Genomic DNA, 26,196 nt, shown 5'->3' on the forward strand with positions numbered 1-26,196 from the left:
AGAGCGGGTGAAGTTAAGGCAGTTAAGCTTGTTTGTAGGTCACTCACTGTCTTCCCTTGTGCTCTCTCTCACGCTCAGAACGCCCCCCAGGAATGCTGTCGGGCCGAAATTCAATCTTCGACTACTTTTTCTGCCCCCAACAACCTTCCTTGCCCCAAAATGTCAACCTCTTAACCCCTCACTCTTACTTAAACATACTGTACATGTTTGCACTCATGGGTGCACATGAGCTTTGACATAGCTGTGGCCAAAACTATTATGTTAAAAAAAAAATGTGGTAGTTAAGATCATAATTTACACTCTGGGATGAGACCGCAAACATGTGGTTACTATTTTTTCATGTCGCCTCTAACTGCTTTGTGGTCATCATGTATTTTTATATTAAAACAATTGGCTTGTGCAGAATTGTCCACAAATTTAAAACAGGGGAAAATAAGAAATGGCAAATGAAAACTGACCTCCAACTATAAATCTGTCTGTGGTTATTTTAGACACGATTATGAAGTCTACACTCAGGCATTTCTGTGTGGCCCTGTGTCTGCCTGACATAAAACTACAATTCCCATAACAAGATTTTATGACACAAGAACTTCTCAAATGGTGCCTTCAAAAACCCAGAGTAAATTCCCATTACTGACTGACAGTAGCCCATATTAAATCAACAAGAAATTGGACACAAGTCAAGTAACATAAAGCTGTTATTAAACTTAGTCCGGCCTAATCAGTGTCTAATTTAAAACACAAGTCTTTTATTTGATGTTTTATTTTTAGCCATGCAAGCTGAAATGGCTCTAGGAATATCCTCAGGTGGTCAGCCGGTTGTTCGGTTATTCACTTAAACAACTATTTGATGGACTGGCCTAAGATTTTGCACAGAGAGTTATGGTATGTAGATGATTAATCCTAATGACTTTGGGTGACACGTTTTCACTTACTATTCTGTGAAATATCTCAACATTTACAGGATGGATTGGCACAAAATACTCATGTTCCCCTCAGAAGGAATTGTAATCAATTCAATGATCCTCCCAGCGCCATCATCTCGTTAAAATTTTAAATTCAAAGATCTGCAAAACTTTCCCATCATCCTCAGCTGTACTTTGTGTTCATGATGCAAATAAGGTGACAATATTCCTGCTGATATCAGCATGTTTGCATTGTCATTGTGAGGAGCATGGTGACTTTAGCCTTTAGCTCAGATCACCACTGTGCTAGCATGGCTGTAGACTCTTGCTAACTGGTGTCTTTATTTAGCAGTCATAAAGGTTTTATGTCATTTTACCATGTTATGTTAAAAGGGCTTTAATTTTCTTCATATAAAGTTCACAATTTGGCGACTAAATGTCCACTTTCCAGTTCCCCCCTTTACTGGCAGTTTTATGTGAGCTTTGTGATTTCCAATATTTCCAATAGCGCCTGAAGGCAGCAGAGCAAACCCCATGATTTTCAGGAACTTTGCTCTTTAGACACAAACTGCGTTTATAAACGCGGGGGTTTATTTGAGAAAGTGGATGAGACACAGACGTGCTGTGAAGAATTAGACCCAGGAAAGTGCAAACATTAATCATTCCTCGTGTCCTGCAGGGCAACAGGAGCGCAGTTTGACAGCCGCGCGGATTTGCAGGGTTTTTACGACCAGATAAATCATCATCATCATCACCATCTCAGCCAAAATGTCCCTCCGCTACCACGACAAAGTTGTGATTGTCACCGGAGGATCCAAAGGGATTGGCAGAGGAATTGTCAAAGTGTTTGGTATGTTAATGATCGTTATATTATGTGGATTTGTTTATGATCGAGCAAGAAGTGGCGCACTGAATATTTTGCGTCTTTTTTTTTTTAGTGGAAAATGGTGCTAAAGTGGTGTTCTGTGCAAGAGGAGGTTAGTAATATTGTTTTTATTCAGCTTTTTTTCTTCATTAAATCCTGTATTAATTAAGATAATGTATCACTATTGATATATTATCTTATTATCTTAGTTGTATTGGATTGATATGACTTTAAATTGTACACTAGATGCATCTTATAAGTACAGGAGTAGGCTATATATTTCACCATAATCCCACATGTATTACAGGTGCAGTAGGTGAAGCTCTCCAGGCACAGCTAAACAAAACAGGGCCAGGCTCATGCAAATTTGTCACATGTGACGTCTCCAAAGAAGAGGACATCAAGGTAAAAGTGCATCTTTAGTGTTACAACTTACTGGTCTGGTTGAACATAGATTTACAGTTCCTTTATGAAATGGACAGTCTTGTCATGATCATAAGATCTGACATGTCCTGTTTATCCCTTGATTTTACCTCAATGCCAAAAGACCCAGATTTATTTATTATGAAAGTAACTTATTTAAGATTTGTATCTGTCCAGCCTGCTGCACTAGACTGAGAACAGTTGTAAAACTACTGTTGTTGTAAAAGAACTTTGACTCGACTCCAGGCCAGTTCTGTGTTTGCTTGTGCTTCTGTTTGCTTTCCTGGACAAAGTGCTTTCTGCTGCTTTGGTGGTAACTGGTTTCACTGGCCTGCGCCTCGTTGAAATGCAACTGTTGTGACTGTGTCTCCACAGAGACTGATTGCTGTCACAGTGGAGCATTATGGACACATTGACTGCCTGGTCAACAATGCAGGGTGGCGTGAGTCTCACAGCAGATGATGAGCTTGGAGATGCTTCTGGTGGTACACACTACATGCATGTCTTGTTTCCCCTCTTCAGACCCACCTCATAAACCTACTGATGACACCACAGCAGACGAGTTTAGGGATCTGCTGAATCTGAACCTCATCAGCTACTTCCTGGCTTCTAAAGTAATGTTTCCAACTTGTGTTGTGTGACACTTAAAATGGGTTAATAATGGGCAAATAACTTTCTCCCATAAAAGCTGACCCCTGGAAGCAAATAAAGGCATAGAAGGATTTGACTCTTTTAAGCAACTAAACACCTTATTGTACTGAATAATTTTTGAAATTGTACAGCAGAGAGATGATGGGAAATCAGGATGAGAGAGATGCAACTCCCAACCTGGATCCAAACCTTGTTGCTGTAACCCCTAAGCTACAGGACCCCTGTACTTTTACTTTGAAAAACATCTGTCTGAGTTTATGTGATGTGAATTCCTCTCTTTTAAATTTCCAGTTGTGCAATTTTCAGAAATGGGATGTATTGTATTGACTATTAAGGGTTCAGAAATTCTGATTCAGACAATTCAAATGTTAAATATTGTTAAAAATCTATTCAGATTGCTCAGAATACATTGGTCCTTTATTAGATCTAAAAATTCACATTGTCAAAATGTCAGCTGCTTAACCCGGATAAGTGAAACCAAAATTCAAGATAAAAACATTCAATACATGAACATTCAGGAACCAAGGACAACCAATCAGGTCTGAATAGAATTGATAAGAAGAAGGTGAAGTTTTGTCAGTCACATGATCCAAGGAAGATGTGTTGAGTGACTGGAAATTCTTAAATTTTAAATCTGAATTTGTAAGGTTTTTGAAATTGCAAGCTTAAAATTATTAGGCAGGGGAAATTAAACTTGTGTTGTTATCAGTTGCTTATAAAAATTAAAATTATTACGACCTTTCTTTGCTTCCATTGACCTCTGTCACTCACTCGTATACACATATTGTATGTATAAAGCATCTCTGAAGTCATTGAATGTCTCACTCTCTCTTCAGTATGTGTTGCCGTACCTGCGACAGCGTCAGGGAAACATCATTAATGTTTCCAGTCTGGTGGCCACCATCGGTCAGAAAGATGCTGCACCGTATGTTGCCACCAAGGTGAGTTAATCTTCCAGGCAACAAGTGTCAACTTATTATTTATATTATTATTCCTTCAATCCCAGCTTTAGAAGTAGTCCTGTAATGTGATGTTTTCTCCACAAGGGGGCGATAATCTCAATGACAAAGGCAATGGCTGTGGATGAGAGTCGCTACGGAGTCCGAGTCAACTGGTGAGACAAACTGGTTTGTCTCTTCAGTCCGGTCTATGGTTCAGTCTGGTTTCTTCTTCAGCCTTCTCCTTGCTTAGATTACTGATTTTACTCTCACTACTTGTAGGCTACATTATCTGGGAAATTTCCTTTTGGCATTATATGACCCCTATGTTTAAAGGGTCTGTAGTAGTGCTGTAACTATTATGTTTGTTTATTTATTTAAGTCAAGGCAAAGAATTACTGTAATAAATAGTTGATATATTTTATTTATTTTTATTAACTTGTTAACAGTGGTGAAATAAGTATTCAGATTATTCACTAAAGATAAAGTACCAGTAATCAAAAAAGCAACCAAAACAAATACTTAACTATGACTGAAAGAATTTACCTAAAGTATTAAAAGTAAAAGTACTCATTATGCAGTAAAATGTCCCCTGGGACTGATCTATTATATATCACTATAAGATTGTTAATACTGATTCATCAATGTCTAAATAGTATTTTACTGTTCTAGCAGCAGTTTTTACTAGTGTGGACACAGTTAGTTTTAACTTCTTTATATACCGTTAGCTAGTTTTTACTACTTTATATACACTGCTACTTTATATAGGCAGTTTAGTCTAGTGGTTCCCAACCTAGCGGTTGAGCCCCTCCAAAGGGTCACAAGATAAATCTGAGTGGCCGTGAGATAATTAAAGGTTCAGTGTGTAACTTTTAGTGGCATCTAGTGGTGAGGGTTGTGAATTGCAACCAGCGGCTCACGGTTCATTCACCTGTTTCTCGGAGGTCCCTTTTCCCGAATTGTGAAGTCGTTCTTCTGACTTCAGTGTGTGTTCATGTGCTCTTAAGTCAGAATGTGGAATCAACATGGACGCTACTACAAAGATGTGTTGGATTAGTATTATCAGAGCGTATAAACAACACACAGACGTCTAGTTCACTCTACATGGACAGCAAACTAACCTTTATAACCATATTACAAATTACATTTTTGCAAAATATGTATATACAACACGTGGTTTTGCACAAATTAAAGCGTGTGCAGGAGAAGCTACGGTGGCCGACGAGCTCTGTCGATTCTTGTGCTAAATAATACTTGTGGTGTCTTGTCCAAATTTCTCTTCTTTTCTTACTTTTAATAAGCCAGACAACTACTACTACTACTACTACTACAAATGTTACTTCTTCTTCTTCGCATGTATTCAATGTAGGGACGAAAAGCTTTCTGTAGAGCCGTTTGTCTATTTTCAGCATGGTGGCACATCATGGCGATGTCCATGTAAGTGTTTCTGGAGTAACACTGCTCTAACACTACAGTTACATAAATTATGCAAAGCAAACACTTTCTGCAAATATTTAACTGACTACAAATGTAATAGTACCCTTTCTTGTCCAGTAACACTGCGTGCCATGTCTTGTAGCATCTCTCCAGGTAATGTGCTGACACCTCTGTGGGAAGAATTAGCTGGACACACACCAGATGCTGCAGCAGCCATTAAACTGGGAGAAAATTCTCAGGCAAGTTCACACAGTGGAACTAAAGGTTAAAAAAAAAAAGACATAGTTTATTTGTCATATGCGTGCTGTCATGTGACAGTACATCTTAAGCAATAGTGAGATTTCCTCTCTGGTAGTGAAGACTTTAATCCACAAAACATAAATGAGGGAACTCTTGTAAAACATAAATCCTATCACCAGGTCCAATATTAAAGGCTTTGTTGTTCAGTGGCATTGAACAGATAAGTGGTGAGCAAATAAAATGCAGCATAATAATATTAAAGAAAGTTCTCTGTCTGTCACATAACACTGATGCTTCCTGCTGCTGCTCAGATCTTAAGAATTACCCTTGAAAAAGGTAAATCATTATGAGATATCAGAAGGAATCAGAGTTATTGCCATTTAGGTTACATATAACAACATACAAGGAATTTGCCTTGGTGTTCAGCTCCCACTTGAGGCCAGGGGTGTTTACGGTGCCCAGAGTAGCAGAAGCGATGCCACCAGATGGTTAATCTCCCACCTGTATTCAGACTCATCCCCACCAGAGATTAGCCCAGTGAGGGTGGTGTCATCCACAAACTTCAAGAGCTTTGCTGGAGGTGCAGCTGTTGGTGTACAGGGAGAAGAGCAGAGGGGAAAGAATGCAGAATTGGTGCTGATGGTCCGAAAGTCAGAGACATGTTTCCCCAGCCTCACATGCTGCCTCCTGTCAGACAGGAAATCTGTGATCCACATGCAGGTGGATTCATGCACATTCAGCTGGGTGAGCTTGTTTAGCAGAGCTGGCATTCTACTATTGAAGGCGGAGCTGAAATCCGCAAACAGGATCCTGACATAGGTTCCTGATGGTAAATTAACTGTACTTGTATAGCACCTTTCTAGTCTACTTACCACTCAGAGCGCTTTACCCCACAAGTCACATTCACATCAGAAAGAAAACAATCATACACACACTCACATGGCATAGCCATTTTGAGCAATTTGAGGTTCAGTATGCTGAAGGATGAAGTGGAGGGCCATGTTTACTACAGACCTTTTGGTTCTGTGGGGGAACTACATGGTGTCCAGAAGTAGGTCAATGATAGATTTGAGGTGGAACAGCACATGGTGCTCAAAAGCCTTCATTGCCACAAAGGTCAAGGCGATGGCTCTGTAATCATTAAGTTCATTGGTCCTTGTTTATTTGGGGGACGGGGGTTATTGTGGAGGGCTTGAAGCAGACTTGTACGTGGCATGTGTCCAGTGAGGTATTAAAGATGTCTGTGAACAGCGGAGACAGCTGATCAGCAAAGTGCTTTAGGGTAGAAAGAGAGACAGAATCTGGTTCTGCCTCTTGAACAGGCGGTCAAGATCTCTGTCCAGGATGGAGAGAGTTGTCACTGTGATAGGGGAGGAAGGGACCTCTGAGGAGGGCAGTCGTGGAGAGTCCTATGCCCCTGTTGAGGTGGGGGAGGTCGAGCTGATGAGCTGGAGCTGGTCTCCATAGTTTCACTCCATAGCCTACAGTTCCTTCAACACAATAATAGAGGAATTAATCATTAAATATAATTATGTTTTCCTTTGCTGTAGTTTTTCCAGCGATTCAGGTTACAATAATGACATGAAAATCAATATTAAGCCAGCGTGTCATTAGGGAGCTCAGTTGGTAGTTTTGCCGAGGGTTGACTGTGTTCAAATCACTGAATCTGCAGGTTTTTTGCATGGAGTCTTGCGTAAAACACTTTCAGGAACTTGTCACTTCCTGGAAAAAAAGAGCATAAGCCAATAAATGATTAAATGCTTCCTTTATTTTGGCAAATTGTTAAAAGCCCAACTGCCTTTTACAGTGCAGTAACAGTGCAACAGTATAAAGTACAAAACACTAAACACAAGGAAGTTAAATGGTGCAACCACAAAAAATGTGCTGGAAACTGAACAAGAATGAGAAATGTTTTCTTCTCAAACAGCTGATGGGCCGGATGGGGACTGAGACTGAGTGTGGACTGGCTGCCTTGTATCTGGCGGCTGATGCTACTTTCTGCACTGGGATAGACTTGCTGCTCAGCGGCGGAGCTGAACTCAACTACGGCTTCAAGAGTCAGATCCCATCCTGACTGGCCTCCACAGTCTCCTCATGGCTGTGGAACAGCTTGTTTTTACAGATTAATGTGTTTAATGCAGATTATACATTATGTTTAAGTGTGCTGGTGACATTACTAAGAAAAATACTAAATGGTTATTAATAAAGGGGGGATTTTCATTCATTTAGTTGAGCAAATTGCCTGGCTGAAATAAGACACCTCAAACTGTGTAAGAAGACCTGCAACACTCCCCACTCATTGACCAATCAGCGTCAATCTCTTTGACCTCGAATAACCTCCTGTGGTGTCCGCCAATCGGATGTTAGGCTTTTGTCACTCCTTCAATGACTTCTGAATGTGACTTAATGTTACTGGTCACTACAACTACAAGACTATAATATTAAATTGATTATTTTTTTCTCCACTCATATTCTGCTGTCATTTTACAGACCAGTTCAGGTGATCGATACATTATTAACACAATCACAAACCGGTTTAAAGGGTTTATAAAGTAGATAAGTGTTTCTGCTAAAGGACTAATATCTCTGAAGGGCATTTTAAGTGTGGGAGGTTTCTTACTTGACCTCAGCTAAACATTTGAAAACGGAACTCAAGTTGAGTTGGAGCTGAGGTTGTTTCCACACGAACAGATAATCTCGTTCAGATTACGCAAGGGAGATGGCAGCCCTACGGACGGTGAGTTCATCGACCGATGTCTGTGTAGTGTGTTTTTAATGTGTTTGCGTAGACTGTGTGGGTAAATCATTTACTCGAATAATAAAAGATAATGCTGCGGATAATGGCCGAGAAAGATAACAAGTCTTTTAACTGGTTGACGCGGGCTGATGTGTCTGTCCCACCAGCACCGAGGGTGGCAAAACAATGCTGCACAGGAAGGTAATTAAACTACAAAATGGCCTTGCTTATCTGCAGAAATTAACACGTCGTAAAACACGACTCAAGGCCTATTATAAATCTTAAAGGTCCTATAACAAATTCGGCAGAAATGTCCGTCACCTATATTTACACATCTTATCAAATTCTGCAGTTTTTGGTGGATGGTTGTAGGTAAGTTACCTTAGTAACCACTTGGGTGATAACATTAGTAACGTTAGATTATCTGTATGCCGAATTGAAAAATATGGCCTATTGATACTGGAATAGTCACGAGTTTGCTTACATGTAGTTTATAAGCGACTCTATAAGAGAGTTTTCATTGAATTGTCAGATTTTTAAACAGAGTCTGGCGTGAGGCTAGAAGGCGGACACATCTCTTCAGGTGGCCTAACATGCATATCTGCAGAATATGCCACGTGTATATATGTACATTATGTTAACCTCATTATGCTTATACTTCGCATTTGTAATTAAATATGTTGCTGGCTCAGTTTGATGTTAAAACTAGGCACATGCTAACTAGCATTAGCTAACTCTATTTAATTCCAGACTGGGTGCAAATAAACAGAACATGATCAGACTCAATGCGTCAGATTTATACGTGCATGTCATAAACGTCACAACAAAAAATATACTGCCACGCATACTACTTGCAATAAAGGTAAAACATTTGCATCATCCATTCAACAAAGTGCACACAGGGACTCGCCATACAACTTGGAGGGATCACTGAAGCATCAGTTACTCTCTAGACCACTGCCTGACATGTGGCTACTTTCAACTGTCAGCGTTGCCAAAAGCACTGCCTGTTTTACAAACAATTACTGCCTGGACAGTTAAGCTATATACAAATTAAACAGAAATGGATATTCATGGCATACTGTCAGGAAGAATGCCATGAACTAGAAAGCGAGTAAAACAAGTGGCCTGAACTTGCTTTATTAGATTTAGCTAATTTAACTTGTGGCACACTTTTTTTTTAACAGCAGTCCACTAATGTTGATGGCTTATTAGGTGTTTATGCTATTCAAACAAATGTTTTTTTTACTCAGCCCTTTCCTGATCACCCCCATAAGATCCTTGCAGAACTGGTTTTTCACTTTGCAGTCCTCATTATGAAGAGTAGCCTGCATATGTGCCTGATTCTAAGCACAGCACTTGGCACCTGCTGTCTCCTACAGACATGAGCTACATACATACATACTGAAAGCAAAATGATTGGTGCATTGTCACACACACCCACAAATGCACAATGTCAGACATGGTGCCTATGATGGTGCCCTGTCACCTGGAAAGAAGATGTTTCTTATTATTGCAGAAAGTTGTCTGTTAAAACATTTACACTCATACTAGCACTGTATAGAGAAAACTGCCACTGAGACCTTGTCATGTTTCATTTGTAGGCACTCCACGGACGGCTGATTCAAGCCCTTCCCTTTTCTTTTGGGTCCCTGCGGTTTGCCAGCTCCTTTAAGGTAATGAGGAAAACTTTAAAACTTTCTTTCTCACCAGGTAACGCCTGCATCATCTCCATCCTGCCTGTACATGTCACAGAGCCCCAGGCGTTTTTTGGGAAGGAGGAGTTGACATTTCTCAAAAGAGTGATTTGTCTCTTCTACTTGTACAACTTGCCTAGAATTTAAAGTTTCTTCCCCCCTCCTGTCTTTTCCTCACTGCCTGCCTGTTGTAATTACCTAAATCAATTTAATTGAACTTGATTAATTGTGTGTTATTGACCAGATAGTTCAGCGCCTCGACTGACTCTGTGTAATACTCAACTAATTATCCTTTTAAAGCATGCTTTGTCAATAACTACGATTTTAAAACAATCACTGTATTCGTCGCCTGCTCTGCTCTTGTCCTGTCTACTTCTTTGTCTCCGCCTGTCTCGGGCTCGCTTGTCCATCTCCATTTTAGGCATCAGATCTTGTTATCGAACGCAGCGCAGCATGCAAGCCAAAGCCCGACCCCTCCACCCTGGTGTTTGGCAAACACTTCTCCGACCACATGTTGACCATCAACTGGTCGGAGAAGGACGGCTGGGAGGACCCTCAAATCAAACCTTTCCAGAACCTGTCGCTGCACCCTGCCACCTCTGCCCTGCACTACTCCATAGAGGTGAGTAGAGGGCATAAACCAGATCTCTGTTGTTCCTGATGTTTTCACAGCTGCCGCTGTCGTTTAACTGATAACAGCAATATACAACAATTATTTTATAAAAAATGCTAATAGCTGATATTTGGAAATTTGGCCTTTTAAATAAATAAATTTAGGCAATGACACTTTCTTTGCAGGTTTACCACACTGTTTGCACCCGAATGATATGAGCTGGAGATTAAACCTTACAGTGTTGTGTGTCTGTCGTCTCTCCAGCTGTTTGAAGGCATGAAGGCGTTCCGTGGAGTCGACAACCACATCCGTCTGTTCAGACCCATGCTGAACATGGAGAGGATGCATCGAAGCGCTGAAAGGAGCTGCCTTCCTGTGAGTTTGTACCCCACCTCGTCCCTTTAGAAACCCTCAGTGAGGTTTCTTGCTAGTGTCCAGCTGTTTATGTAGGCCCCTAAACTATGTTTGAGTTGAAGCCATAGACTGTTTCAAAGAAGTGGACGTAGCCACCGTGTGTTTTAGCATTTTGGCCGATGCCATCTTGGTTTTTTGAAACTAGAAGTGTCCACCAGAGATTGGAGCTAGCTACCCTGGTTAGTAAGGTGCATCTGTAATTCCACTTAATAATTATAATCCCATTATTAATTGGGATGCAAATTTTGGACAGCGAAAAACAGGCTTAAAATAAAATGTACTTACTGGAAAAAATGAACGCTTAAAAGACATTGCCTGGCCTATAACCTGATTGACAGGTGTCTTCTTTAAAAGAAGAAGTAAAACTTTATTCCTCTAGCAAATAATTTTTTTTATTAATGAGTAAGAAACACACACTCTTGCTCAACTCAATGCCTGCTTGGTGTAGTATGACCAGTTGCTTATGGTGGCTAATGTTCATGCAAACTTTAGATAGATAAAGTTGTGTAGTTGACATTACAGAATTAGTTTGCTCACATTTTTATCTTCTTTGCTCGTGCTACTGTTACACATGTCCCAGATAAAATATTAGCTTTTTTTGTGATAAAAGCATTAAAGTCTGTGGCATGCTAAAACGTATTACAGTAGCACAAGTAACAAAAACTTAAAGTCTCACTAATGACGGTTGCCCAGCAATGTCTTAGACAAAGTTTGCAAACGTTAGCCACTTGGTCATACCAGACCATGGCTATAAGGGCAAAACCTTCGTCAGTGTACTGAAATGAGGACTGTGTTTATTTAATGGTACTGTGTATTTAAACTTTTACTTTGCAAGAGGAATAATATTTAGAATATAGAATAAAATGTTATTTCTTCTCTCAAATGTAACACAATCTCACTTTAAGGTAAGATACAAGCAAACAACCTTCTTTAAGTATCGCATGATCATTTCTTTACTCTTTAATAATATCCATAGTTTTAGATCAAAGTCTTTGGTGTGCATGGTTACGTTCAGTTTTAGATGAAAATAACAGTTTTTAAGGCACTTAAACACTTATTTTTTACACAGATAAAAAATAGAATTGAAAAATAAAAACATAAGACACAAGTCTCATATCACACGAGAAAGAGCCAACTGTGATGAAGAGTCTGTTTTGTTTCGTGACAATTTCTTAAGAAGTGAAGAGAGTGCAAAAGGTGGAGCAATGAAGAAGAGCAGTTAGTTGAATGTTAATGCACTTGTCTGTTTTCTTTGTAGTTGTTTGATAAAGGTGAACTGCTGGAGTGTATCAGGAAGCTGGTGGAGATTGACCAGGAGTGGGTTCCCTACTCCCAGAATGCTAGCCTCTACATCAGACCCACCTTCATAGGAACTGAGGTGCAAAGAAGCTAATTCCATCCGTTCTGCAGTTTAACTGGGCTCCATGTGGCCTTTGCAGGTTCCCATCTCAGCAGAAGTGATTAAACCAGCTGGTGCTAAATGTGGTTGGAATACAATCCAGCATACTGTCATTACTGTTGAACCAAGTGACTTCCTGGTCCCGATAACCTGTCTTCCTCTCATCTTGTCTTTCCTCCAGCCATCCCTTGGCGTGTCTCGAGCAGGAAAAGCTATGATCTTTGTCATCATCGGACCAGTGGGACCTTACTTTGCCACAGGGTCCTTCAACCCTGTTTCTCTGATGGCGGACCCTTCATATGTCAGGGCTTGGAAAGGAGGCGTCGGGGCATATAAGATGGGAGGGTGAGTTTGGAGTCCGGTACAAGTACAATTTGCTTTATTAGGTAAACTTCCCCGTAAGATTAAAAGCAAGTCACGTGGAAAACTTAATGGTATTCTTATCCTAAACAAAATTTTCCTTGAGGTTTACTTGTACGCTTGTTAGTGTTCCAAGTCAGATTCACCAATCCCTCTTTGTTCCAGCCTGATGACTTTCATCTGTAGCAGGTGCACGTTCGTGAGTTCTGATTTTTACCAGAAATGATGTCCTTAAATTGCTATGTAAGAGTATCTGTCGTTTCATGCACAAATATAAGTCCTGCAGCTGTGTTTTTATTCAGCAGTGGATCTGGACAGCTATTTGGGTTTTCCACTTGGCTGATGAAGCCTGGAAAGGCAGCCACAGAGCTGGCGGGCGTTGGGGTCAAATCAGTGCAATGACACAGTAAACCTTTTTCAAGACAGACATTTTGTCTAGTCATAGCAGGAGAAGTGCAGGTTATTGCTGTCATCAGTTAACGCTGTATATGTCGTCCATAAGAAAGGCCTGAGCTGATTTCCCAGGAGGTGGAGAGGTTTTTTACAGCAGGAGACACTTTTTCTCTTGCTTAAAAAAAAATCCCTTTTCCACAGATTGAAGTCACTGCTGATACTGTCAGTGCCCTTGTAATCTCCACTCATTCCACACAGCCTGTAACCAGAGGCCTGCCTCCACATGAGTCTGGTATACTAAAGTACCACCTGCTCAGCTGCAGTGTGATTACATAACACCACTGAAAACACACTCGACTCACTAAAATCTGCTCCCTCTGCTGCCTGATTTAGTACAAGCGAGGGGACTCAATGGTAGATATTTCAGTGTAGTCACTCTGTATGTCACTGCTGTGTTATCACGTTTATTAAATGTGTGTTTGTGTGTGTGAAAGGCTCACACAAAACTACATCAAATTAAATTAGTTCCCTATAGGTTACTGTCTTTTAGCTGATTTCTTTTGGTATCACAGGACGTTTAATGTTTGGTTCAGGCTACTCACCAACCATGTTTGAGCAGCAGCTGGTAGCTCTTGTCAGCCAACAAGCTCTGACAAACCCAGAACCAAAGCTTGTGACTGACTGGTGAGACAAGGCAACTGATAATGGATCTTTGAAATACTGACACATTTTAAGGTTTAAAAAATTTGATAGCTATAAATTGGCAGATAATTTTTGTTTTTCAATTCCAAAAATTCCTGCACTGGTTCTGTTGATATTTGCAATAAGCTAAAATCAGCCCATAAATAGACTCTAATATCAACATTTGAGATGTGAAAATATAAATAATGTTATTGATATATCACACAATATTTGTGTTTTTGAAACCTAAATGCATAAAAAATATTGTTTAATAAGGGTCCCTGAAATTAGGCTTAAAGAAGAAATGCACTGAGTGGGACATTTTACAGCTAAAAAAAAAAAAAAAAACCACAAACATAGTGGCATTTTTGTACAGCTTTGCTTTTTCACAGTGCAGTCGATAGCCCGGCTACATGAAGGTCAAATGTCTGGAAGCCAAAGAGGAACTTGTGGGTCTATAAAGGACTAATTTCAACTCCACTAGGATATGATACTCATAGGCATTTTAATGCATGTTGGCCAGAACAACTTTTCAAGGCGACAATATGTCACAGTGTTACTGGCAGCTTGTTGTGAAGCTCCTCTGCGACACTAGTGGCTAAAAATCGATTAGCAGAGCTTAAACGCTGTGACACCCCCATATAAAAGGTTTTCCAAGCCAAGTATGACCTATACCTTGAGTCTTCACTGTGAGTTGCATAGTTTATTGAAACCTTGCAGCCACAAGGATATATTGTTTTCAGAAATCATGGTAGTACTGCATGTTTCTGAGGAAGTTCTTTTGTTTATGGGAAAAGGGTAAACCTATCAAAGAACTGTGTACAAAATGCCTGACTTTTTTTTTTATTTGTTCAAGGACATACAGTGTAGTATTGCGATAACAAGAAATAACTTAAATGTTTCCATCGAGTCATCTGTTGTTCACACTAGTAACATTTATCACCAGGATCCTAGCCCGTCTGTGGGTGCTTCATAAGGCATAAAATAACCTCCTCTGTCTCCGTTCATGTCCTTGTAAGTAACACTAAAATGCCACTGCCTCTACATAACAGTGTTTCTAGCGTGCAGCGGGTATATTTCTAGTAGGTTATTTCTTATTTCACCATTTATAATTCTACTTTATTCCCCACCTTATTTTAGTGTTCAGCTATACTTTAGCAGCAAACACCAAAATGATTTCTCTAACTTGACATCTATTTGTCATCCCTTTTCCCCCCCAGCTGCTCTCTTGACACTGTTGCATGTTTGTGCCTGTCTCTGTTTATTTTAACTCCCTCTCGCTCCTCTCTTCAGCAACTACGGTCCTACGATAGCAGTGCAGAACGAGGCGATAAAGAAGGGCTGTCAGCAGGTCCTGTGGCTGTATGGCGAGCAGGAGGAGATCACAGAGGTCGGCACCATGAACCTCTTCATCTACTGGACCAATGAGAAAGGAGGTCAGATTCTTTTCTGTCTTTCTTTAAAAGTCTTTGTGATAAGCTAAAATATGTTCCTTTTATTTATTTCATATTTTCTTTTCACATGTTCTATCTACTACAGCTCCTGTTAGAAATATTTAATCACCTTGTTACTTTAACTGAGCTAAAACTGGTTGTGTTTGTTTGTGTCTGCAGAGAGAGAGTTGGTGACCCCACCTCTGGATGGCATCATACTCCCAGGAGTCACCAGACAGGCTCTGCTGGACCTAGCCAGAGGCTGGGTAAGACAACCAGAGGGAGACACTCAACAATTATTTTAATAGCATACAGTGTCGCTTATGATAAGGAGGGAAAATTTAACTTATACTAAATTCTGTTACTCAAAGTTTCATAGCAGCTCACATACTGTGGTCTGATTTGAAAAGAGGCTTCCTATTGAAGAGGTGGTATTATGCTTTTTGGCTTTTTCCCCTCTTCTTTATTGACCCTTTTTGCGCATGTAACCGGTTTGCTAAGTGAAAAAGCCCAAAGTCCAGCCCAAAGGGAGTTCCCATCTCCCACAGAAAACTGAACTGACTGAAAACAGCTCGTTTGTATTCCAGCCGCGACCCTTTCATCCCTGTGACGCACTATTTAAAAACACTATAATATTTGTGTGGTTTATCAATGGTGGTAAATGGTCCGAATGTCCCGCGAGGTGCGGACAACTCAGCACAACGGCGGTGAGGCTGGGGCTCCGTCTCTCTCCCACTAGGCTACATCATAGACTGCAAGGCTACACGCACACAAGTGCGCTCGCTACGCCTACACAAGCGCACTGACCCGCCTTCTTTAAGGGTAATTTTGGATTTATTCACGCACTTTTAAAACATTTATTAAAAGCTTTTTTCTTTCTACATGTGTATTTACACATTAAATGTTGAAATGTATATTGTAATAGGCTGTATATTAACTTTTTGGGAGAAAACTGGTAGTTCTATGTAAAATCCGATGTTGAGTGTCTTTTAAAAATGAAACCATATAAACCTGTTCTGGTACAACCCCTAAATAAGATTTTGAACCTGAAAATACCACCTCTTTAAGTGTTAAAATTATTAAATAACTTGTGAGTTATTTGATAATTTCACATTTTCACAGCTTTAAAAATTATTCAAATAAAACTGCTCACCAACCCACTGACCTATTCTACCAGCGATGAGGGTGGCACACAGATCTTTCTTTTGGGGGTCACAAGCCCAAAAGGTAAGAAACCACTGCAGTAGATCTTTCATCAAACCTTGATGCTCATTGGTTTGTGTGTCTGTCAGGGTGACTTTAAGGTGACCGAGCGCACAATGGGCATGAAGGAACTGCTGAGAGCTCTGGATGCTGGGAGGATCCTGGAGATGTTTGGATCCGGGACAGCCTGTGTCGTCTGTCCTGTTGGCAGCCTCCTCTACAAAGGGAAGGTATGACTTCACCTTTTTTGTGTATGTTTCTCAATAATTGGTTTGGGTGAGCTTTACTTCTTTTGATTTGAAGGTGTGTTTTTCCTCTCTAATGGCTGTTATTATTTTCTCTTTCTACTGTAGGACTCATTGAGAGCGTTTAATGCATTTATGCATTAACATGCATGCATTTAACTAACAGATTACTCAGAGAAACCAGGTTAGGTGGGTTAATCGGAGAACACATTCACCATAAAAATGCACTGTATATTATTTTAACTGTACTAGTGATCAGTGTTTCCTTACAGCAGGAAAGTGTCTGAATTTAATAAGTAGTCAAATGTTCTGGGACTACTGTTGGATACGAGAATGCTTTGTGTAATCTCTTCTTTTATCCAGCTGTTAATTTTCCTGTCTGCCGTCTTTTGCCATGTACATGTGTGCTTGTAAAAAGCTGATTAGAAACCTGGTTAGCTTTAAATACATAGCAGAATTCAGGTTTCTCTAATCCCCTACCTTGATTATAGTAACAAGGTTTCTCTTTTACACAATGTTCACTTTATGCGTGCGTGTAAAGGTATTGATTGTATATCTCTCTGGGTAAAAGTATGGGCTGAAGTGTAATGCCAGTGTTGGCCTCTCTCTTTCTCTCTCAGACATACCAGATCCCAACGATGCAGAATGGTCCGGATCTGGCAAAGAGGTTCCACAAAGAGCTTACTGATATTCAGGTAAGGGCACTGAAGTTAAAAGTGCCTTTTATCCTCCCAGTACAGTGTGTTACAGCTTCTTTAAGCTGCTACTGGCAGACCTGCATCTTGGCAACTCCAAGTAGCAGCAGAAGGGGACTGATATCCAGAAATATCTGTCTTCTGTTTTTTAACTTGGCCAAAAATTAACACCTTGTACACTAAAGAAAACCAAAAGCATATGAGAGAATGAGTCTAAACTTTCTCGCCATTGTTTAGGACATATATATCACAGTTTGAGTTCAGCATTCAGTGACTATTGTCAATTAATCTGCCAAATATTTGTTTAAATTATTTGTTTAGTTTGTGAAATTTCATTGAAAAATAACATCAATAAATAACATAACAATAAAATTATTATTCTACCTTCCAGATAGTTGCAAATTATTTTTCTGCCAATTGACAATTTGGTTTATCAACAAGTCATTTCAGCTCTAGATCAAATGACCCAGTAGACTGATGTCATTTGCTGCATCTGTAGCTCCTACTTCAACTTTTATATGGCAGGTTCTGATAGTGCAGCTTTAACTTTTACATTCACAAAAGCAACAAATAGAAAATAATATTTATAATAATTTGTTTTCCTTTCATCTCCATCCTTTTCATTCTTGTTCCCTTTGCTCCACCCAGTACGGACGCAAACCAAGTGAGTGGACACCGTTGGTTGTTTAAACGGCCATATTGCACATGCCAGTTGCATCAACAGTTAGTCCCATTATTTCACTTTGGAAGACCAGCGGCCCCCATCTCAAGCCACTAATGCACTCCTGCTTTGTTACCAACCGAGCAGACAGGTTGGTTGGGGGTTGGAATGTAAAACTGCTCGCTTTGGACGGCAATATTAACAATGATATGCAATGTTTTGACTTGACACAATCCTTAACCTTGAGGTATGTACTACAAAGCAGGAAGTACAGTTGTCACTGTAAGTGGCGGGGGAAGCAAGCAACCAGCCAGATGATACAAATTGATCAAAATATAAAGATGAGATGTGCCTGGTGGTGATTTCTACTTGACCAGCATGAGTGCATTCAAATCTCTAATCGGGTAAATTCTCCAATCAAGTGTTTGTCGTTCCTTCCCTGTGAGGACAACACTCGTAGTTGATAGCACAATCATTAATTTTCATCAACAATTTCATTCTGGTATTAACAAACTGATATGAAATATTTGCAATACTAAAGCAGCTACGTATTTGGTGTGTAGGACTTAACAGATAAATTAGACAGTTAACCTCTGGGCAGAATGCATTTCTGAATTACTGTTTCTCAACAAATGTATTGAAATGTATTTCACAACAGATAAAAAATTGTATTAACAATAACATGTACTACTAGCAACAACCAGTGGTGTTTTCTGCAAAATCTTTAACGGTTACGTGTTAAAGGTACCTGTAAAAGCACATCATAGGATATGTGTTGTTACTGTCGTGTACATGATGATCCGAGTACTGCCGTAGCTTTTATGGGGCCATGTCACTTTGACACCAGAGTTTGCACAGACCTTGTTTCAATGTCAGATATGTATCTGAGCCTGACTCCTCTTTCAGAGAGGAAACATGAGCGGCTTTTATGTTGGTTTTGTTTGTTAAGAATAGCACAACACAAGAACTAAAGATTGAGATTAAAAAAGGCGAGGTGTGAAGTGAACTTCAGCACGCACAAATGGTAGGACGACCGAAGGCCTACACGCTCTAGAAGAGGACTGATCAATGCTCGCAGTTACTCCTGCACTAGTCTGTGTGTAATCATTAAGACAATGTATAGTAACAACTAGTGTTGTTGTTTAGAGGTCTTTAAATTATATTTGTCCTTGTTTTGATGTGAAATTCGGTAGAAGGTCTTCCAAAGTACTTGACTGTGGCTGTTTTTCTGTATTCTCAGCTTCATGTCCTCCTTTTTACTCCCTTTAAATGTATTTTTGTTCTTACTCTCTGTGTAAGTGCCTAACCTCTGTCAGCTTGTCCTTCTGTGCATCTTCAGCTGCGGTTTTGTTTTTCCCAATTTGTGCACTAGGGGACGAGGCTGGATTCTTTAAGTAATGTCAGTTTAGGGTTTTATTTTAGAGTGTGCTGTTACCTTTCCAAGACACAATAAACAAAAGATCAGTAAAGCTTATCTGGGTTGTCTCTTCTTTTACTTGCTTACGAGGCACTTTAATTTACACTAGTTTGGGAAAATGCGCCTCCCCACCCTCCCTTGGTTTACTTCCTTAGTCCTGGATGCCTATGGGATCAAATTATGTTATTTGATCCCACAGACAATCAACAATTGAGCCACGATAGGATAATATTTCTGTTTGACCTCACTTCAGTCAACAGCAAATGCATAAAAAAAGGTCCATCCTATGGCCTTTCTGACTCAGGGAGTCAATAAAAATGCCCAACAACAATGTTTATGAACTATCCCTTTAATCAAATCACACACATTTAGACTTCTATGTGATCTCCTTTTAATAACTTTTGATCTAATATTTTTTCACATCAATTCATTTAGCCTTCCCTGAAACTGTTTGGTGCCCCCCCGCGGAGGCCCGTCTCCTACTTTAAAAAACCTCAGCAGTATATTTATTTGCAAAATTTGGATTTTTATCTCAAATTAAAATCTTTCAAGACTATGTTGACCTCTAAAAAGGAACAGTTTGACATTTTGGGATATGCACATTCACCCTCTAGTCTATGGCAAGACTAGGCTTTGCACTGCAATATTTGTTGGTAGGGCACTGTGCCCTTCTGAAGACTCAACGTCCAGCCAAGAAATGATCCTTAAACAAATTATATATTACGTGTGATTCAGTGAGCTTTAGAGGTGCTGTAAAGATGATTTTGTTACCCTTTGAACAGAACTAGCCGTTAACCTCTTTCCATTTGTGCTAAGCTAACCTGCTGCTAGCTGTAGTCTCAGTGTATTGAACCGACTGAACTCTCCATGAGAAAGTAAATAAACCATTTCCCAAAATGTCAAACTATTCCCAAGATTGCTGTATAAAATAAAACATGTTTCATTTAATTATTTTGCACCAATTTAACTGAGCCAAAATAAACAAAGTAATGTGTTACAGCAGACATTTACATTTTTATATTTTACAATTGGAAACAGTTTTGTCAAGGATTTACAGGCCCAAATAACAGATACTTGATTATCGAACTTAATGCATTATTGTAATTACACACTATTTGTTGCCGTTGATGCTAATGATTTATATTTTTAAATAGCTACACAGAAAATACCCAGGTTAAATACTTTATACATCTATGAATATAGCATGATTCTCAGAATTGATCAACAGTAATGATGGGCATCAGAGGTTTTCTTCTAGAAAATAAAACGTCCCAAAACATTAAGTTCATAGCTTTGTGCTGAATTATACTGACAAAAGGTAACAAAATATAAGAATAAAACAGATTTTGTAGCTGGGTGGATCACGTCCTTAAATCTTGTAGGTGATCTCATCCAGGTTTTTTTTGGGAGCATAGAGCTTACTTCTCCTATCCGTTTTGGGAGACCCCCTCAAACAGTGCCGAGGTGTGCTGCCCCAGGGGGTTGAAGAGGAGGGCTTCGATCTCTCCTCCACCATTGCTGCTTTTCTGGAAGTGGATTTCCAGCAGATCCTGCAGAGTCTCTCGCTCCATGACGGCAGGGATTCCCGTCAGCAGCACCGTCCGAGGACACACCGACATCTTGGTCTGGAGGGTAAACAAAATGGACAGAAGTTGTGCACTTTATCCTCTAAAAAAATACTATTATAATTCAACAACAGAACATCATAGAAGAGCTTATTTTCTCCTGTGTACCGTGGTCTCCCTAACAAATGCTTACCCGTAAGTTTGTAATCTTTCCGTTCAGAAAAGGAGTCACCCTCACTGTGTGCTTCTTTTCTTGTAGCTGCACTTCATGATACTCCTTTTCTGTCAAACCTCTGGCAACTGATGGTAGAAAGCGTTTCATCAGATCAAAACAGTGGTGGAAAACATTCCGCTGTCTAAAAACTTTAGTTCCCTTTCAAGTGCTTAGCCTACAACGTGTGCATTATAATACTAGTATTTGTGGATTCATATTTTGTTTGTTTGTTCCCATCAGCTATAGTCTACAATGTTCTGAATAATTACCTAATAATCATTTGTAATTTGACTTTATTATAATCTCTGTAAGACATTAAGAACGGAGCTTGCTCACATTTATTCTCCACAAAGGTGAGAACCACAGTCCCAGAGTCAGGGAGCAATTCACAGTCCTCCACCTCGCCGCCGCCATTTTTTCTCTTAGAGAAATGGATCTCCAGCTTGCTCAGCAGAATGTCAAAGTCCATCTTAGGCAGGTTGGAGATTAAAATGCGCTGAGGACACACCTCTGAGTCAATCTGCAGGACAGAGAGGCAGAGATTAATCACAGGAAATTAATACTGATCAGACACAAGGAGGGTAAGAAAATTCAGATTTGACACATTCAGTCTCTTTGTTGTACCTCCACCAAGTTGGGCACCATCAGCTGAACTGGTCTGGCCTCCACGGTGATGATGCAGTCCTCTGACAGATTCACATGGTGCTTCTTCATGGTCAGGATCTTCTTGGCCACTGAGGACAGAGGGAACACAGAGTTATTCAGCACTACCGGTCGGGCATAAGAAAACATTTCCCACTCAGATATTTTAGAGTAACTTGCACAGAAAAGCATGTTGGAAAAAGCTGTTTTCCTGTTCAAGCAGAAAACTATTTATAACCAACATGGAGAACAACAGCAAAACATGAATGAACAGACTGTGGTATATTACAATGATAACATCCAGTCATGTGTTGCTGTAATATAAGAAAAACTCACAGTAAAGTTTAAATTGTGTGTATACGGCAACTCTTCTTAAATAAACAAACCGCCGGCACACAGCACGCCTGGGGACAGGTGTTCCAGCTTAGAAGTACTGGTTAGGTTTAAATATAATAGAGCTGTTATGTGATCTAGTGTGTGCACTGTGATTTGGTGTTCCTTAATGATGAGATGGGGATCAATAGAGGACACACAGCTCTTTGAGGCCCCCTAGTGGCTTAATATGACCATACAGGCAGAGCTACATTCACACATGTAATATCTGTTCATTATCAATGTTTTAACTTTGGACCAGAACAGATGTGCATCTGTTTATCTCTGTCCTCTACACCCAATAATGTTAACTGACCACTTTCAAATTGTAACCTAGATAACATTATAACATGTAACCATAGCTGTGATGTTTTTGTTTGGTTTTATTACTGTTTATCTTACTGTTGATCTCTGTAATATACTTACCTGTATTTTACATACCTATACATAACTGTAGGTACATACAGATTCACTCTAATGAAGCAGCATGTCATTTCAATCAAAAAAATAAATACAAGACAATATACAGAATGTATTTGACTTGCACCACAGAACATTGATTGGTAATATATAAGAGTATAGTTTCTACTTAAGATTTTAATTATTTAGGTTTTCTTATCTACCTCTTGTGTCCTGTGTCTTCTGCTGCAATTTCCCATTTAGATTAATAAAATACTCCATCTATCTACTGTCATTGATTCGGTCAACTGGATTGTCATGCTGCCAATGCTGATGTGACCAATCATCATTAAGCTAAATATTTAGTGCCACAACCTTATGTATGTATTACTATATGCCAGGTTTTGGATTGGTGCTCTGTATCTGCAAGTCTTTAGGATCAGTATTCAAAGAGAAAATATCAGACTGGTCCATCGGTTTTTAAATTAAAGTGCCCCATCATGCAATTCCAGTTCTGGTGATTAAGACGGTAACCATAGTAGATAACTGCTTTATAGCCAAATTTAATTACACATTTTCTAGCTTGAAATTGTGACTGAGAAGAACTAGTGCCTTGGTTTAAAAACACCACAAAAAAAACCAGATTCACCTCTAACACCTACAGATGAATGAGAACACACTGCTGGCCGCTTCCTGATAGATCGCCCATCTGTGTGTCTCAGACAAACTCACCTACTTCTTCCTCAAATGTAACCAGTGCCGTCCCCCCTTCCATAGGGTAAACTATATGTGGGTTCATTTCAAATGTTTGTGTGTCGGTTGCCTTTCCCGTCTCGCCCATGAACACAACCGTCTTCTCTGGTACAGCAGTGAACACCTGAAATCAAAAAGGTACAGGTTTACAGGACATGTCGTAGATGACTGCAGACGGCGGCGTGTCGAGTGAGATAAACTCACTTCATTCTGCTGTTCCAGATGGTTGTTTCTGGCCTCTTCCTCCTCCAGGGCTGCCTCCACTTTCTTGATCTCCAGCATCAGTTCGCGCTCCTCCTCTTTTATCAATTCCAGCCGAGCCTGCAAGACAGAAAAACTTCAGATACAACAAAGTACAGAGGAAATGCAACCTATCATTATGTCTAAACAGTGGTACCCATGTTTAAATTGAAAAAGGCCTTTTGATAGTACTTATTATATTTTCTTCTGTTTTTATCTTTGTTTTTTTATAAAGCCTTTTGTCTTTTAACCCCGCCATATTTAATTTTTAATGGATAACCACCTTTTAACTGTTCAAGGATGAGTGATATTGATTCATTATATATTAAAGAATTGATCATTTCTAGTGTCTCAGACATTTCTAACCTGAATTAACTATGTTTTTGTCCTTTTAAACATATTTCTGTGATTCTTCTTCTGGCTTCAGTGGAGTTTTTGTATCCTGCAATTATCGAAATGCTCTCTGAGGCAATTCAACTCTTGAATGGTAAACATTTGGCACTTTAACGTACATTTTGTTTTCCTTACAACTGTTTGTGATATTTTTGCATATGTTAATGTGTTAACAGGTAATTCCACACTTGAATTATAAACCTTTGTAAATTTATAGGATTAGTTCGACATTGTGAGACATGCTTTTGCCAAGAAGATGTTACATTTGCTTCCCAGGCTAGCTGTTTGCCCCTGTTTCTAGTGTTCATGCTAAGCTATGCTAACCGGCTACTGAATGTAGCGTTAAATTTTGAATGGACAGACACGAGAGTGGTATTGAACTTCTCATCTAACTCTCTGCCATGCAAATATTTTTTATATTTAAGTTTAAGACACAGAGTGTAAAATGCAGAGATGCTTTGAGTTTAGGAGGTTATGTTACTAAACTTAGTGAAAGTGAAAGTATTACTACAATTATGTAATAAAAACACAAATCTTCACATACATGATTCTGCACAGTGAAGCCCAAACATCCAATTATAGCAACAATAATGAAACACATTTTTGATTGGAGGAGGACTCTAAATAAAAGATCTATACCTTCTCATTTTCAATCTGTGCTTTGTTGGAGCGCTCCTCCTCTTTCAGAGACTGGGTCAGTTTCTCGCTGCGCTGTTTAAACTGCTTAGTAAGGTCCCGCCGGTCGTCTATGCATGCAGCCAATTCCTTCTGCTCCTCAACCAGATGTTCATATTTTGTCTGTGGAAACACAAGATTTGTTTCCTTTCACTTTCCTGTTTCTCCCACGTAAAAGGAATTGATGTACTTAACTACAACAAGACAAAATAAAGAAGACTTCCTGTGGATCCTTTTACACATTTCCTCAAACTCTGCCTGACATGTTTTAGCATCTTTGGAAACTTTGGGATCTACAATTTGATTTAAATAGGCTACTACAAACCCAGTGCGTTTTACTTTTAAGTTTCTCCTTTACAATATAAGTTTAATTCAATGCACTGAAGTGTCATATTTTTCTCCTCATAGTTTCAAATATGACAATTTTGGCATCTTTGGAAACTGTGAGAACTTTTATCTCCCATTGACATTGCAATGAAGGACTGAACAACAGCTCTGATGAGGTTAAAGAAGTTAAATAGTACAAGGATTTCCTTTCAGTGAGTCATTTTGACATAATTTAAACTTAATTACAAAGATGATGAGTTTTTCCATACGAGTTCCTCAAAACCATATAACTACAGATATTTTCCATCGATTTAAATAAATGCCTGCATTATGTCCACACTATATGCAAGTGGCATCTTTTACATACTGTACATTTTATATTTTTTATATCATACTGTATATTTCATTTGATTAGGGCCCGAGCACGACCATGCGAGGTCCCTATTGAATTTGTAAAGATTTTATATATATATATATATTTTTTTTTTTATTTTTTTTTTTTCTCGTGCAAAGTAAGCTCCATTTTGGGGACCTGAGCATACTCGAAAACTCACCAAACTTTGTACACATGTCAGGACTGGTGAAAAATTTTGTATTTTATGGGTTTCGCGCATGGGCGTGGAAAAATGACTCGCTAGCGCCACCTAGAAAATTGGAAAAAATTAGCTCCTCGTTCACGTTCAACCTACATGCACAAAATTTTCTGGGGACATGTATCATATCAAGACGCACAAAAAAGCCTCAAGAACCCATAGCCTAAACTCAACAGGAAGTCGGCCATTTTGAATTTTACGGCCATTTTTGGATGATTTACACAATTCGTACTTTAACAAACTCCTCCTAGGGATTTAGTCGGATCGACGTCAAATTTGTGCTGTGCCTTCTAAAGGCATTGACGATGAAAAGTTGTGCTATTTGCGTGTCTGTGGCGTCGATGATTCGCCGTGAAACAGGAAGTTGTTGTAACTTCAGTGTACATGCTCACATCTGGACCAAAGTGTACATGTAGGATGAGAGTCCCGCCCTGAACACATGTACATGCCGACATTCACCCACAGTCATAGCGCCACCTGCTGGCAACAGGAAGTGACCTTTAACGAAGCAGCCCCCGCCACACGTTTCACCTACGTGCACGAATTTTCTGTGGTACGTGTATCTTGTCCAGACGCACAAAAAAGTCTCTTGGAGCCATAGCCTAAACCCAATAGG

At 39.6% G+C, this 26,196-nt stretch overlaps 3 protein-coding genes across 10 annotated transcripts in view; 2 read left to right on the forward strand and 1 right to left on the reverse strand.

Moving 5' to 3' along the window:
- The first annotated feature begins 672 nt into the window (after positions 1–672).
- Positions 673–7,683, forward strand: hsd17b14 (hydroxysteroid (17-beta) dehydrogenase 14). Of its 3 annotated transcripts, none has more exons than XM_046036311.1 (10): positions 673–885; positions 1,585–1,755; positions 1,844–1,882; positions 2,078–2,175; positions 2,569–2,635; positions 2,716–2,807; positions 3,681–3,785; positions 3,891–3,958; positions 5,362–5,458; positions 7,387–7,683. In XM_046036311.1, exons 2-10 carry the CDS (start codon positions 1,674–1,676, stop codon positions 7,531–7,533), a joined length of 795 nt encoding a protein of 264 aa, XP_045892267.1. In that variant the 5' UTR covers positions 673–885; positions 1,585–1,673; the 3' UTR covers positions 7,534–7,683. The 3 variants fall into 3 exon arrangements, 2 of the variants coding, with proteins under 2 accessions (XP_045892267.1, XP_045892258.1); XR_006822676.1 differs by lacking the exon at positions 673–885 and adding an exon at positions 5,152–5,219 and having other exon boundaries at positions 1,404–1,755; positions 7,387–7,521; XM_046036302.1 differs by lacking the exon at positions 673–885 and having other exon boundaries at positions 1,419–1,755.
- A 357-nt stretch (positions 7,684–8,040) lies between these two features.
- bcat2 (branched chain amino-acid transaminase 2, mitochondrial) lies at positions 8,041–19,464 on the forward strand. 6 transcript variants are annotated; one of them, XM_046036239.1, is made up of 12 exons: positions 8,041–8,196; positions 9,801–9,872; positions 10,142–10,162; positions 10,315–10,515; positions 10,771–10,881; positions 12,179–12,298; positions 12,501–12,664; positions 15,047–15,189; positions 15,367–15,452; positions 16,479–16,619; positions 17,255–17,329; positions 17,978–19,464. In XM_046036239.1, the coding sequence occupies exons 1-12, from the start codon at positions 8,179–8,181 to the stop codon at positions 18,017–18,019; spliced, it is 1,194 nt and encodes a 397-aa protein (XP_045892195.1). In that variant the 5' UTR covers positions 8,041–8,178; the 3' UTR covers positions 18,020–19,464. The 6 variants fall into 6 exon arrangements, with proteins under 6 accessions (XP_045892195.1, XP_045892217.1, XP_045892205.1 ...); XM_046036249.1 differs by lacking the exon at positions 8,041–8,196 and adding an exon at positions 8,368–8,397; XM_046036261.1 differs by lacking the exon at positions 10,142–10,162.
- Positions 19,465–19,740: 276 nt separating this feature from the next.
- The window catches only part of ifi35 (interferon-induced protein 35), an 8,858-nt gene continuing 2,402 nt past the window's right edge, over positions 19,741–26,196 (reverse strand). Inside the window, exons 4-10 of the mRNA XM_046036292.1 lie at positions 24,625–24,783; positions 23,557–23,673; positions 23,332–23,476; positions 21,811–21,920; positions 21,523–21,706; positions 21,166–21,272; positions 19,741–21,032 (exon numbers count right to left, since the gene is read on the reverse strand). Coding sequence (XP_045892248.1) covers positions 20,835–21,032; positions 21,166–21,272; positions 21,523–21,706; positions 21,811–21,920; positions 23,332–23,476; positions 23,557–23,673; positions 24,625–24,783 — 1,020 coding nt within the window. The 3' untranslated portion in view covers positions 19,741–20,834. The remainder of the gene's footprint in view (positions 21,033–21,165; positions 21,273–21,522; positions 21,707–21,810; positions 21,921–23,331; positions 23,477–23,556; positions 23,674–24,624; positions 24,784–26,196) is intronic.

This window comes from Micropterus dolomieu, linkage group LG02, assembly GCF_021292245.1.
Source record: "Micropterus dolomieu isolate WLL.071019.BEF.003 ecotype Adirondacks linkage group LG02, ASM2129224v1, whole genome shotgun sequence".
NCBI lineage: Eukaryota > Metazoa > Chordata > Actinopteri > Centrarchiformes > Centrarchidae > Micropterus > Micropterus dolomieu.

Bases quoted from the DNA above. Each gene is read 5' to 3' on its own strand.
- hsd17b14 (XM_046036311.1), top strand. From the start codon at position 1,674: ATGTCCCTCCGCTACCACGACAAAGTTGTGATTGTCACCGGAGGATCC. The intron at 1,756-1,843 runs GTATGTTAATGA...TTTTTTTTTTAG, and splicing joins AGGAATTGTCAAAGTGTTTG to TGGAAAATGGTGCTAAAGTG. The intron at 5,459-7,386 runs GCAAGTTCACAC...CTTCTCAAACAG, and splicing joins AACTGGGAGAAAATTCTCAG to CTGATGGGCCGGATGGGGAC.
- bcat2 (XM_046036239.1), top strand. The intron at 9,873-10,141 runs GTAATGAGGAAA...TTGACCAGATAG, and splicing joins GGTTTGCCAGCTCCTTTAAG to TTCAGCGCCTCGACTGACTC. The intron at 17,330-17,977 runs GTAAGGGCACTG...TGCTCCACCCAG, and splicing joins AAGAGCTTACTGATATTCAG to TACGGACGCAAACCAAGTGA.